This window comes from Oryctolagus cuniculus, chromosome 1 (genome assembly GCF_051225735.1).
Source record: "Oryctolagus cuniculus isolate XC-2025 breed Fujian yellow rabbit chromosome 1, ASM5122573v1, whole genome shotgun sequence".
NCBI lineage: Eukaryota > Metazoa > Chordata > Mammalia > Lagomorpha > Leporidae > Oryctolagus > Oryctolagus cuniculus.
In genome coordinates this window covers 67,475,588-67,489,187 of record NC_142867.1, presented here as the reverse complement: position 1 = coordinate 67,489,187, position 13,600 = coordinate 67,475,588, and the positions used below count along the sequence as shown (strand labels likewise).

Below are 13,600 nucleotides of genomic sequence, written 5' to 3'. Positions count from 1 at the left end.
ACTGAATAAAAGCGTAAAAACTTAAAAAAAATAAATTGCCTCTTAAAGCAAATCTATAACAATACATTATGAGAGGTTTATAATACATAAAGAATTAAAATGAATGACAACCACAGCACAAGGATGGGAGAGAGAAAACAGAAGTATACTTAAAATTCTAACACAAGGGGCCAGCACTATGGTGCAGTAGGTAAAGCCACCACCTGTGCTGCCAGCATCCCATGTGGGCATCAGTTCAAGTATCAGCTGCTCCACTTCTGATTTAGCTCCTTGTTAATGCAGCTGCAGAGGAAGATGGCCCAAGTACTTGGGCTCCTGCACCCACATGGGAGAAGCTCCTGGCTCCTGGCTTTGGATCAGCCCAGCTCTGGCCATTGTAGCCATTTGGAGAGTCAATCAGCAAATGGAAGATCTCTCTCTGTCTCTGTTTTTCTCTGTCTCTCTGTCTCTCTCTTTCTCTGTAACTCTTGCCTTTCAAATAAATAAATAAATCTTTAAAAAAAATTCTAGCACAACACATGAAGTAGTATATTATTATGAAGGTAGGCTATTATAAATTATAAATACTATAAAAGCTCTAAAGCTGGATTCTGAACCAAGAGCAATTTTGCCACCACTACCAATTCTACCTCCTTCCACCCCTGGGATATGTGGCAGTCCCCAGTGTTTTGATGGTCACACACAGGGTATGCTACTGGCATAGTGCGTAAAGCAGGGGATGCTGCTAAACATCCCACAACCCGCAGGTCAGCCCTTGGATCTTTTCTGATCTGAAATGCCAATAATGAGGAGGTTGAAAACCCTACTCTAGAGTAACTATTCAAAACAACAAAACAAACAAAAAATCAAGGGAGCAGGCATTGTGGTGCAACAGGTTAAGCCGCTTCTTGTCATCAGAGTACCTGGGATAGAGTCCCACTTCCACTTCTACCCAGCTTCCAGCTAAGGCCTACGAGGCAGCAGATGATGGCTCAGGTGCTTGGGTCCCTGATCCTAACATGGGAAACCTGGATAGTGTTTAGGGCTCCTGGATTCAGTTTGGTGCAGCCCCAGCTATTGCAGGCATTTGAGAAGTAAACCAGGGGGTGGAAGACCTCTCTCTCTCTCTCCATACCTTTCAAATAAATAAGAACTACAAGTTACAAGGCAGTGGAGGCTATAAAGTGAAATCTTAAAAAAATAGAAAAAACTGAATAAAGCCAAAAGATTGGAAAAGAGAAGAAAAGGGGGCTAGTGTCATGGTGTAGTACGTACGTAAAGCCACAGACTGTGAGGCTGACATCCAATATGGCTGTCGGTTCGAGCCCCAGCTGCTGCATTTCTGATCCAGCTCCCTGATAACATGCCTGGAAAAGCAGCAGAAAATGAGCCTTGGGCCCTCCCATGTGGGAGACCCAAAAGAAGCTCCTGGCTCCTGGCTTCAGAACAGCCCAGCTCCAGCCATTGCAGCCATCTGGGGAGTGAACCAGTGGAAGAAAGATCTCTCTCTCTCTCTCTTTGTCTCTTCCTCTATAAACTCTGCCTTTCAAATAAATAAATCTTCTAAAAGAGAGAGAGACAGAGAGAGAAGTGAAGGAACAAAGAACAGATGAAACAAACCAAAACAACTGTCCAAATGGTATCCTTGGGGTGGGCATTTGACCTAATGACTAAGATGCCAGCTAAGACATTCATCTCCCTATCAGAGCACCTGGATTCAATACTCAGCTCCACTCCTGACTCCAGCTTCCTGATAGTCCAGACCCCAGGAGGTGGTGATGACGGAAGTAACTGGGTTCCTGCTCCCAGCTTCAGCCTCAGTCCAGGTTGGTGCAAGCATTTGGGGAGTGAACCAATGGACAGGTTATCTCTCCCTCTTTTAAAAGTCAGAAATGATCAAAGTGGATAAAAAAGCAAGACATAATAATGGATATTTATTAGAGATGCATTTTAAATACAAAGCACAAACAGGTTAAAAGTAAAAGAATATTTAAAAAAAGAAAGAAACTTGAAATAGCCACATGAATATCAGAAAATGCACACATTGAAACACTAATGGTAGCATCAAGAGTTATCAGAGATAAATACAGACATTTCCTAATGAAAGGAGGTCAATTTGTCAGAATAAAACCATACTAAATATGTATATATCTAATAACAGAATTCAAAATACACAAAATCGGGGCCAGAGCTGTGGCACAGCAGGTTAAAGCCCTGGCCTGAAACACTAGCATCCCATATAGGCACCAGTTCAAGTTCCGGATGCTCCACTTCCTATCCAACTCTCTGCTATGGCCTGGGAAAACAGTAGAAGATGGCCCAAGTGCTTGGGCCCCTGCACCTGCATGGGAGACCCAGAGGAAGCTCCTGGTTCCTGGCTTCAGATATGTGCAGCTCCAGCCATTGCAGCCATCTGGGGAGAGAACCAATGGATGGAAGACCTTTCTCTCTTTGCCTCTCCTCTCTCTGTTTAACTCTGACTTTCAAATAAATAAAATAAATCTTTAAAAAAATACACAAAACCAAAACCAACAGAATTAAGGGGGAGAAGTGTTCAAAACCACATTTATAGGTAGAGAATAGAAACGGTAAAAATAGTAAAAATCATGGAGGATTTAGACAATTCTATCAACCAATTTAACCTCATGGACATGCACAGGGTGAAATGAAAAGTCAACGGTTCTAAAATCATATATTAAGTAAAATCTAATACAGCAGCTCTTGACTGCTGGTCTAATTTCTTTCCTCCTCTACTCTTCCTAACACAGCTCTGTTTTCTGCCCCCCAAAAATCCACCTTCCCAGGCACAGGCATGCACTTTGGGGAAGGTTGGTAACCCTTGAGGGAATGTCCTAATCAACTTAAGCCAGTGATGATGGGCTTATTACTTTGGCCAGAGACTAATGAAGTCAGGGTATATGACAGTTATGGACAGCACAGCATAAGGGAAATCTCCTGGGGACGTCTAGGAAAGAGTTTCTCTTTCCTAAGAGAGACCCATAGAAGGGGACTGTCCCTTTATTTATTTTAAGATTTATTTATTTGAAAGGCAGAATGACAAAGAGAGACAGAAAGAATGAGATCTTTCATCCACTGGTTTATTCCCTAAATGGCTGCAACAGCTGGGTCTGGGCCAAAGCCAGGAGCCCAGAACCCCATCACGGTCTCCCACATGGGTGGCAGGGGCTCAAGTACTTGAGCCATCATCTGCAGCTTCCTAGGCACACTGGCAGGGAGCTGGATCAGAAGCGGAATACCTGGGGACTTGAACTGGCACTCCAATATGGGATGCAAGTATACCAAGTGGTGGTTTGACTGCTGTACCACAACACCCACCACTCCCGGACTGTCTTTTTTGGTTTTGGACATTTTCATAGCTGGATGTGATACCTAGAATGCATTCATACCTGAAAAAAATCTGATATTCCAAGGAAAGCAAAAACGAAAGGTAAAAAGAAACCTTGCTGGTTCCCATGAATTACTGCCTCATTTAACTGGATCTTCTTTTTCACTGTATATTATAACTACAATATTACCCTTTTCTCCAGATGACCAACTCAGAATGACTATTCTAATTAGCATTAATTTTAAGAACTTCCATATTACAAATATTAAAGATTTCTTTTTCCTTCCTATAGTATGAGTCAACCATGCACCATCTGCCCCTCCCTGTTGTTGGAACCATCCCTACACTTACAAACACGGAGTTATCCATCAAGTTGCTGCGACCACCTGACAGCCCAGGTACCGACACAGGAGCCACCACAAAAGTCCAACAGTCACAAAAACAACTACTGGGTCTGGATGCTTCTACTAACACTGTCCTTCTGTTCAACAAGCACCTTAATCTCTTAACATAATAATATCTAAATAAGTATCTCAAACAGAAACAAAACAATAGTTTCTGGATTATCTAAATTCAGTAATTTACTTCCCACATCCCTCATGCTCAATTAACCCTTATGGGAAACCTGAATTTTGTTTCTAGCTCCTGGCTTCAGTCCCAACAAAGCCCCAAATACTGCAGGTATTTGGGGAGTGAAGAAACAGACAGGAGCACACTCTTTCTAAGTCTCTTTCTGTGTCTGTCAAATAAACAAGAATTTCAAATTAAAAATAAAAAAACTTCTATTAAATTAAATCGATTAAAATTCTATTACAGTAACATATTTGGATAGCTCTTAAAAATTTGTTGCCACAAGATTTAACCTGCATTTTGTGAATGTTTACCGTGATGATAAGGTGTTATACGCCTTGGGGGGATAAGCTGCAACAAGCATATGAATACAAGCAAACTGAGTAACCCTATATTCCTGCCATTCTCAAACTGGGAGAGTGAGAGCAGTTACCTAAGATTTAACAGTAGGGACCTTCACACACAGAGAATTTTCTTCAAAATTCTCATAGACCAACTAGGGCAGGAGGAAACGGTGAATGACACTGACCTTGTGCTACAGTTGACATGACCACAGAGGGTGTGGAGGACACCACAGCTGTCACCGCAACGGTATTAGGTACAGGCGACGGTGTAGAGCTGCTGCTGCCATTGCTGCTACTGCTGACCAGAGAGGACTGAGAAGCAGTTATCACCACGGGCGGCTTCTGGGTGGTGGAGGCGATGACTGACGTTGGGACAAGCTTAGTGACTGCAGCATAGTTATGGGACTTGGAGAGGATGTTGGGGACGAAGGTTGAACTTGGTGATGTGGTCACTATAATCACCTAGGGAAGGGAAAAGAAGTCATTTTCATGTACCTACAATTCCACTATTGTAGTCAGACCCAAATTAGTTACATACAATTCAAAAACAGCGTATGAAACATGAAGAAACAATTCAACAAAATGAATACACAACTAAAGATATATGAAAGCTTTCCTTTAGTCCTGCTCATCAACATACATTTAAAAGCAACAACATTTACCAAGCAAATATTGTTTAGAACATCATTCAATGCTGTGTAAGATACAGCAAAGTAAACATTTCAACATACTATTGAGGGAGTATAAATTGGTGCAATCTTTCTAGAAAGTAATTTGGACATTCATTCATTTTTATTAATTGAGCATCTACTATGTGCCAGGCATGGTTCTAGATGCTCAGACAAAAAAAAATGAAGAAAGTAAAGTTCCTACTTTCAGAGTGTATATTCTACTAGGGAAAAACAATAAACAATTTTTTTTAAAAAGTCAATGTCATGTATTAAAACAGAAGAGATAATAAAGCAGAGTGAGTAAAGGACGATGGGAGCACTCTACAATTCCTCTTACAAAGTACTCAGTGAAGGCCTCTCTGTAAGGCGACATCTGAGCAGACAGACACCAGCAGTACCGTGTGAATCATGTCACCACCTAGGAGAGCATCCAGCAAGACAGGGAGTGGCAAACACAGAAACCCCGAGGCAGAAGCAAGTTTGACTTGCACAAGAAACTTCAAGAACCTAATGAACAGGATTGAAACGTATAAGGTTGAGAACAGTAGGAGACAACTGCAGAGAAATAATGACAGTTTACACCCTTGATATGATATGATAAAAATGCTACCTTCTGTGGTCTTCCTCCCAAAAACCCAGAACCCTAGTCTAACCATGAGAAAAACATCAAACAAATGCTAACAGTGGGGCATCCTACAAAATACTTGACCATGACTCCTTAAAACTGTCCAGGTCATCAAAAACCATGAAAGTCTGAGAAACTTTCAGAGTCAAGAAGAGTTTGTGCTGTGGCATAGCAGGTAAAGCCACCGCCTGCAGTGCTGGCAACCCATATGGGTGCCGGTTCGAGTCCTGGCTGCTCCACTTCTGATCCAGCTCTCTGCTATGCCTGGGAAGGCACTGGAAGATGGCCCAAGTCCTTGGGCCCCTGCACCCACATGGGAAGACCTGGAGGAAGCTCCTAGCTCCTAGCTTCGGATTGGCTCAGCTCCAGCCGTTGTGGCCACTTGGGGAGTGAACCAGTGGATGGAAACCCTCTCTCTCTGCCTCTCCTTCTCTCTGTGTGTAACTCTGACTTTCAAATAAATCAATAAATCTTAAAAAAAAAAAAAAAGAGTCTACAAGTAAATATAATGCCATATCCTAAATGAGATCCTAGAACAGAAAAAAATAAGTGAAAACCAAAGAAATATGAATAAACCATGGACAATAGGCAATATTAACACATTAATGTCATTCATTGATTGAAACCAATGTATGATGGTAATATGGAATGTTAAGAATGGGAAATTGTGTGTACAGGGTATACAATAAATCTGTACTATCTTCTCAACTTTTCTATAAATCTAAAACTGTTCTAAAAAACAAAGTATCTTTTAAAGAGCATTATACAACCTTCTTGGTAAAAAGTACAGTAGGATAGTGAAGTCAGGAACAAGGAGACTAATTAGGAAGCTCCTATAATAAACAGAGCAGAAATGATAGTAACCAAAATGTTTGCAATGGAAGTGATGAAAAGTGAGCAGATTCTGAATATATGATAAAACCAACAGGATTTGCTCATGAGCTGATAGAGAGAATGGAGAAAAAGAGATGTGATAAAGATAGGTCAAGGTTTAGCCAGTATGGCTAGAAAACTGTAGATGACTAAGACAAAGCATTTCAGACGGAGAGACTGTTTAGGGTAATGGACCTAAGATTAGAATTAGCCTGATGTATTTAAAAACAGAAAGAAAGCAAGTATGGCAGAAGCATACAGAGCAGGAAGGGGTTGGAAAAGTAAGAGGACCAGATCAAACTTGTAAGCCAGAGTAAAGAATTTAGAGTGTATGCTAAGCATGCTGGGAAGCCACTGGAAGACGCACGCACGGGATCAGACTCAGATTATTCTGAGATAGAAAAAATAAAAGTTGGTGGTTAAAAGAATGTCAGAGTTAAGCAAAAGGAACGGAATCAAAAATAGCTCCAAGAGCTAATATTATTGCTTACCATATCTCCCAACAATCCTATTACACAGATACTATTATCCCCATTTTACAGTGAGAACATAAAAATCATTAGTAATTCTGTAGTAGCACAGTTTTCTCCTGAGGTGAGTATAATGATGATACCTAAAAGAGTACAGTACCTTCTTCTTTCACTAAAATTATTTGTACCTACCTAGGACAGAAAAATTGTTTTGAAAAATCCAAAGAATTCAAAGGGGAAATTCTTTTTCAGTTTTGTGTCAGTCCTAAAAAAGAGCTCAAGTCTTTATTTGTCATAATTTACTGACTATATCTGAACTCAGTGCCTACACCTCAAAGACACTCTGACTGAAACATTTTATATGTTATATATAGATAAATATAAATATTTATTTCCAATGTTTTGGAAAATTACAAGATAAATGTTTTTGTGTATTACTTTATAGAGTTTGTTAACTACCTGAGGAGTCAAGAAAGATACCAAAGTCTGGACCAGCAAACACCTATGTAGAGTTGATTAGCATTCATCAGGCTTGACCAGTCAACTCCTTTCTAGCTTTATTAGAAAAACAACTAACCATCATACAGAGAAGGGACCAATATGGTAAAGGGACCATAAGCTTAAGAGTCTAACTAACCTACACTCAGAACCTTCACCTTCTACTTAAAGTGACAGCCCCAGGGGCATGTTAAAATCTCTAGGCTCGGCCAGCGCCATGGCTCAATAGGCTAATCATCCGCCTGCAGCACCAGCACCCCGGGTTCTAGCTCTGGTTGGGGCACCAGATTCTGTCCCGGTTGCCCCTCTTCCAGGCCAGTACAGGGAGTACAGTGGAGGATGGCCCAAGTGCTTGGGCCCTGCACCCCATGGGAGACCAGGAGAAGCACCTGGCTCCTGGCTTCGGATCAGCGTGATGCGCCGGCCACAGCAGCCATTGGAGGGTGAACCGACGGCAAAGGAAGACCTTTCTCTCTGTCTCTGTCTCTCTCACTGTCCACTCTGCCTGTCAAAACAAAACAAAACAAAACAAAAAAAACCTCTAGGCTCTTGTGTCTACTGTTGAGGAACAGTGTTTTATTTCTTCATCCTATATGTTGAACTCTACTTAGTACAGGGTTAATCTTATAACATCAACTGAAAATAGATCTTTGTAAAAATTAAAAAGTGGGAATAGGAGAGGGAGGAGGAAGAAGGGCAGGAATGTGGGCAGGAAGGAGAGTAGGGTGAGAAGTATCACTATGTTTCTAAATATGTATATATGAATTACATGAAAGGTGTACACCTTAAATAACATTTTTAAAAAATCTGGGCTCCAACTTTCATTTATAAAATGGGGATAATAATACCTACCTTGCAAAAGCATTATAAGGATTAAATTGAGATGATGTGAAGCATCTAATATAGTGCTAGGCACATAGAGACGGTCAGTATTTGCTGTCAACAAATGGAACATCTCAGCTGTTTACTATTATTACGACTTAATAAATGTTAAAGGGATATCAGTAAAAGCAATATAGACCACATCAATCTGGAAATGTATGCTATTTTCCTTTCATTAAAAACATTTTGGGTATCTTTCCCAAGACTCTGATACCCATGAGAATCCAAAGAACTCATAGCTACCACCACAACAAAACCGATTAGAATAGTAATAGCACTTAGGTCTCACTTCTGCCAATTCGGAACTAATACTAGTACCTTCCTGGCGTACAACGCAGCACAGACGAGGATTCCCCAGGCCTTGGCAGCCACGTATGCCACAGTTACTTAGCATCGTCCTGTCGTGGGCAAGGGCCGGGGAGTGCTCACACTCGCGACCAATATTCACAATTTCAGAACTGCAGTGTCTACCTAACAGTTTCTAACATTAAGACAATGAAACTGCAGCAAAATAAATCTCAAGTCTTTAAGAGCATGTTTTATGTTGCACATAGAAGTGATATGACATATTCTAGATTTCAGTCTGAAAGATGATTTCTGATCTGGAAGAAGGGGATCGTCTAAAATCAGAGAGTCACCTTGGAGGAAATCTCGCGGCACTTTATGGTTACTTATTACATAGGGCAAATGAAAGGGTTTTGAAACCAAGTGAACCAAACAGTGTTTATTCAGGCCATAATTCAAATTACTGACCTTCTAGCACTCACAAAAACTCTTTAAGAGTGCTGGGACTTGCACCCTAAGGACAAAATGAAAAATATCAATCAAGCACATGAAAGCATAAAGCTATATTCTGTTGCTTTGTTTCTGTAAGTGCTGTACCAATGTTATGTTTAAAATGAAGGCACCATAATAACAGAGGTGGACATTTGTATTCCCTAAAGATACATAACCTACTTCAATTTTTTAAGACCTATTTATTTATTTGAAAGGCAGAACAACAGGGGTAGCAGGGGACAGAGAGATCTTCCACTGCTGGTTTATTCTCCAGATGACTGCAACAGCCAGGCACTGGACCAGAGTGAAGAAGCCAGGAGCCAGGAACTACGACCAGGTCTCCAGAAGTGGAGAGGCCAGGACTCAACGGCACTCTGATATGTGATGCCAGCGACACAGGAAGCAGGTTAACCCACTGCACCACACCACTTGCCCCATAACCTACTCCAATTTGAATAAAGTCCACAACTTCATAAGTAATTATGCTTAATCTAACATTCACTCTGCCTACAATAATTCCTAAGTTGACTTAAATACAGATTTATGAGAAATTCAATGCAGTAATAATGACCACAGCCTTCTCAAAAAATCCAATTACAAAACAAAATAAAAACTAAAATATCCAAAGAATATTTATTAGTCCTACTCATAGTTAGCATGTCCATGAAAAAATAAAACTGATGGTACCATGTATGAGAAACAAAATGGCTTTACATCCAGAACATAGCACATGCTCAATAAATATATATGGAATGAAAGAGTCTTATTTTTTAATTTAGGTTGCTTTAAATGTTAATTTTTTAAAACATAATAAGGCAAATTTAAGGTTTTGAATCTGAAACCTCATGGCATAATTCATATATGACTTTGTAGATAAATATACCCTTTTATAGGCATCTGACAACCTCCACTATTCATTCTCCATTAAAAGTTCAGAAAAGAGCCGGCGCCGTGGCTCAATAGGCTAATCCTCCACCTAGCGGCGCCGGCACACCGGGTTCTAGTCCCGGTTGGGGCGCCGGATTCTGTCCCGGTTGCCCCTCTTCCAGGCCAGCTCTCTGCTATGGCCAGGGAGTGCAGTGGAGGATGGCCCAGGTGCTTGGGCCCTACACCCCATGGGAGACCAGGAAAAGCACCTGGCTCCTGGCTCCTGCCAGGATCAGCGCGGTGCGCCGGCTGCAGCGGCGGCCATTGGAGGGTGAACCAACGGCAAAGGAAGACCTTTCTCTCTCTGTCTCTCTCTCTCACTGTCCACTCTGCCTGTCAAAAAAAAAAAAAAAAAAAAAAAAAAAAAAAAAGTTCAGAAAAGAAAAACAAAATTAGGGGCTGGTACAGTGGTGCAGCGGGTTAAAGCCCCAGCCTGCAGTGCCGGCATTCCATATAGCCGCCGGTTCGAGTTCCGGTTGCTCCACTTCCAATCCAGCTCTCTGCTATGGCCTAGGAAAGCAGTAGAAGATGGCCCAAGTGCTTGGGCCCCTGCACCTGTGTGGGAGACCCAAAAGAAAACTCCTGGCTCCTGGCTTCAGATCAGCTCAGCTCTGGCTCTTGCGATCATTTGGGGGATGAACCAGCGGAATGGAAGACCTCTTTCTGGCTCTACCTCTCTCTGTAACTCTTTCAAATAAATAAAATAATTCTTGAAAAAAAAAAAGATATGATAAATCAATGAATCTCCACCTATTACAACCATGTTTACACAAGTCTACCAACAAAGATTAGGAAATTAGTAATGTTATGTGCTATGTACTCTATGTTCACTGTATGCACCATGGTTAAGTATTTTCCATGAATCATCTCATTTGATTGTCCCAATAAGTCTAGGAAGTCGTATTGTTGTCTTTGCTTTTTTAAGGAAACTGAGGCTCAAGAGAAGTGGCAAATCCATCTTTGGAGCCAGATCTATCTATCTGTGTACTAATTAATTAATGCACTCATTCATTCAGCAAATCTCAATTAGTACCTACTACAAGTCAAACACTATTCTAACACTCGGGAATACAGTGATGAATAAGAAAAAATATTTTCCCTCAGCATCTAATAGTCTATGGGAGAAACAGAAAATCAACAGCTTTATAATATCAGTTAGTTATAAGTATAATGAATAAAATTAAAACACAGTAAGGCAATAGGGGGATATGGTTGAGAGATAAGTGCTCTTCTGGCTTTGGCATTGGCATTGCTATTCTATTTCTCAAATGCCAGATTGAAAGAGAAGATAAGAAGACAGAAAAAGAGAATTACTAATAAAATAAAATGCAGCAACCAAGGCCTGTCAACAATAAAAGTGTTACAGTAAGTAGATTTAAAAACTGGGAGTGTAGCAGGCTGACATCACCTACACTGGACCAGCCCAGAAAGTAATAACCATAACACTATATGAAATGTAACAGCCAGAAAGATAGTTGTGGAGTCATCAAATAAATATGCAAAACTTATATTCAGTATAACACATAGGGGCCGGTACTATGGCATAGTAGGCTAAGCCTCTGCCTGTGGTGCCAGCTTCCCATATAAGTGCCAGTTCGTGTTGTTCTTCTTCCGAAACAGCTCTCTGCTTATGGTCTGGGAAAACAGTGGAAGATGGCCCAAGTGCTTGGACCTCTGCACCCACATGGGAGACCTGCAAGAAGCTCCTGGCTCCTTGGCTTCAGATCGGCTCAGCTCTGGCCATTGTGGCCATTTTGGGGAGTGAATCTGCCTTGGAAGACTTTTCTCTCTGTCTCTCCCTCTCTGTGTCTGTAATTCTACCTCTGAAATAAATAAAATCTTTAAATTTAATACATAGGAAGCCATCAAAAATCATTAATTTCTACATATTAAGTGATAAGTGATATATTATGGCACAGCATGTTAAGCAGCCACCTGCAACACAGGTAGCACATACCAGCTGCTCTGCTTTTGATCCAGCTCACTGCTACCATGCCTGGGAAAGCAGCAGATGATGGTACAAGTACCTGGATTCCTGCCACCCCATTGGAGACCCAGAGGGAGTCCTGGGCTCCTAGCTTTTGCCTGAACCATCCCCTAGCCATGGTAGCCATTTGGGAAGTGAACCAGTAGATGGAAGATCTCTTTCTCTGACCTTCCCCCTCTCTCATCACTCTGCCTTTCAAATAAATAAACATTTAAAAAGAGAGAGAGAAGAAGAAATAAGCTTCACAGAATTGAAGAATTTTCTTATCTGGAACAGTTCATTATCAACAGTGTAAATAAAGACAACATAGCTTTCCATAAAATATCTACAAGGAAAGGAAGCTAACAATTTTTGAGTACATACCTTATGTCACTCTTTACCCAATCTCATTTAATCCTAACAATAAATTCCTAAGATTGGCATTTTTATCTCACATATGAGTAAAAAGATGAATTTATCTCAGATTATACTAAAAGAACTGGGGTCCCAACCAACTCTCTGTGACAACAACAATTCTTGCTTGGTTTGAATACTACACCATAATCCTTCATCCTAAGGTTAAAGATGGAACTATATCCTACAGATCAGCCCATTTTCACAAAGTAATAAGAAAATAATTTTTAATCTATTATATAATGATATCTTTCCAAGAAACTCAAGGAGGTTCTTTAAATGAAAGTCATAGGACTGGTGCCAGTGCTGTGGCCTAGCAGGTAAAGCCATCACCTGTAGCACCGGCACCCCATATGGGCACTGGTTCAAGTCCCGGCTGCTCCATTTCCAATCCAGCTCCCCGTTCCCATGTAGGAGACCTGAAAGAAGCTCCTGGATCTGGACCAGCCCAGCTCCGAGTGTTGTGACCATTTGGGAAGTGAACTACAGATGGAAGATCTCTCTCCCTCTCTTTCTGTAACTCTGCCTTTGAAATAAATAAATAAATCTTAAAAAAATTAAAAACAGAAAAGTCATGGGACTGAAGATTCAAAGGTGAGAAGATCACGCTCTGAACACAGAATTGACCTCAGCCCCTTCCCCAAATTCCTCTAAAACAGTGTGAAAGAATTTTTATTTTTAAAGGGGTTAAGACACACAAAGCCACAAGGTCAAAACAAAAAGGAGACAACAGCTATAAAGTTTGGAAACTGGAAAACAGACGAACCGAGATGGATCGATTATATCCAACAAAGCAGAAACCTAAGGCAACAAATACAAGAATGAAAAACAAGACAACCTGCACTATCCCAGAGACTCTAGAATTTAGGACACCAGATGCTTCTGAAGTAAGGATAAATTGGGACTTAGGGAGACAAAAGTTGGTTGAAACGCTGTTTAAGAAGCACTTGGGGCTGGCGCCGCGGCTCACTAGGCTAATCCTCCGCCTAGCGGCGCCGGCACACCAGGTTCTAGTCCCGGTCGGGGCGCCGGATTCTGTCCCGGTTGCCCCTCTTCCAGGCCAGCCCTCTGCTGTGGCCAGGGAGTACAGTGGAGGATGGCCCAAGTGCTTGGGCCCTGCACCCCATGGGAGACCAGGAAAAGCACCTGGCTCCTGGCTCCTGCCATCGGATCAGCGCGGTGCGCCAGCCGCGGCAGTCATTGGAGGGTGAACCAACGGCAAAAGGAAGACCTTTCTCTCTGTCTCTTTTTCTCTCAC

The 13,600-nt window shown here is 41.4% G+C and overlaps 1 protein-coding gene across 50 annotated transcripts in view; it reads right to left on the bottom strand.

Annotated features, from left to right (window-relative positions):
- EMSY (EMSY transcriptional repressor, BRCA2 interacting) overlaps window positions 1-13,600 on the bottom strand; it is a 94,496-nt gene that overhangs the window by 56,403 nt on the left and 24,493 nt on the right. For all 50 annotated transcript variants that reach the window (XR_011389390.2, XR_016232923.1, XM_002708680.6 and 47 more), the window contains one exon: window positions 4,425-4,701. Coding sequence is in view for 48 of the 50 variants with exons in the window: in XM_002708680.6 (XP_002708726.1) it covers window positions 4,425-4,701 (277 nt within the window). In the remaining 2 variants the exon portion in view is untranslated. The remainder of the gene's footprint in view (window positions 1-4,424; window positions 4,702-13,600) is intronic.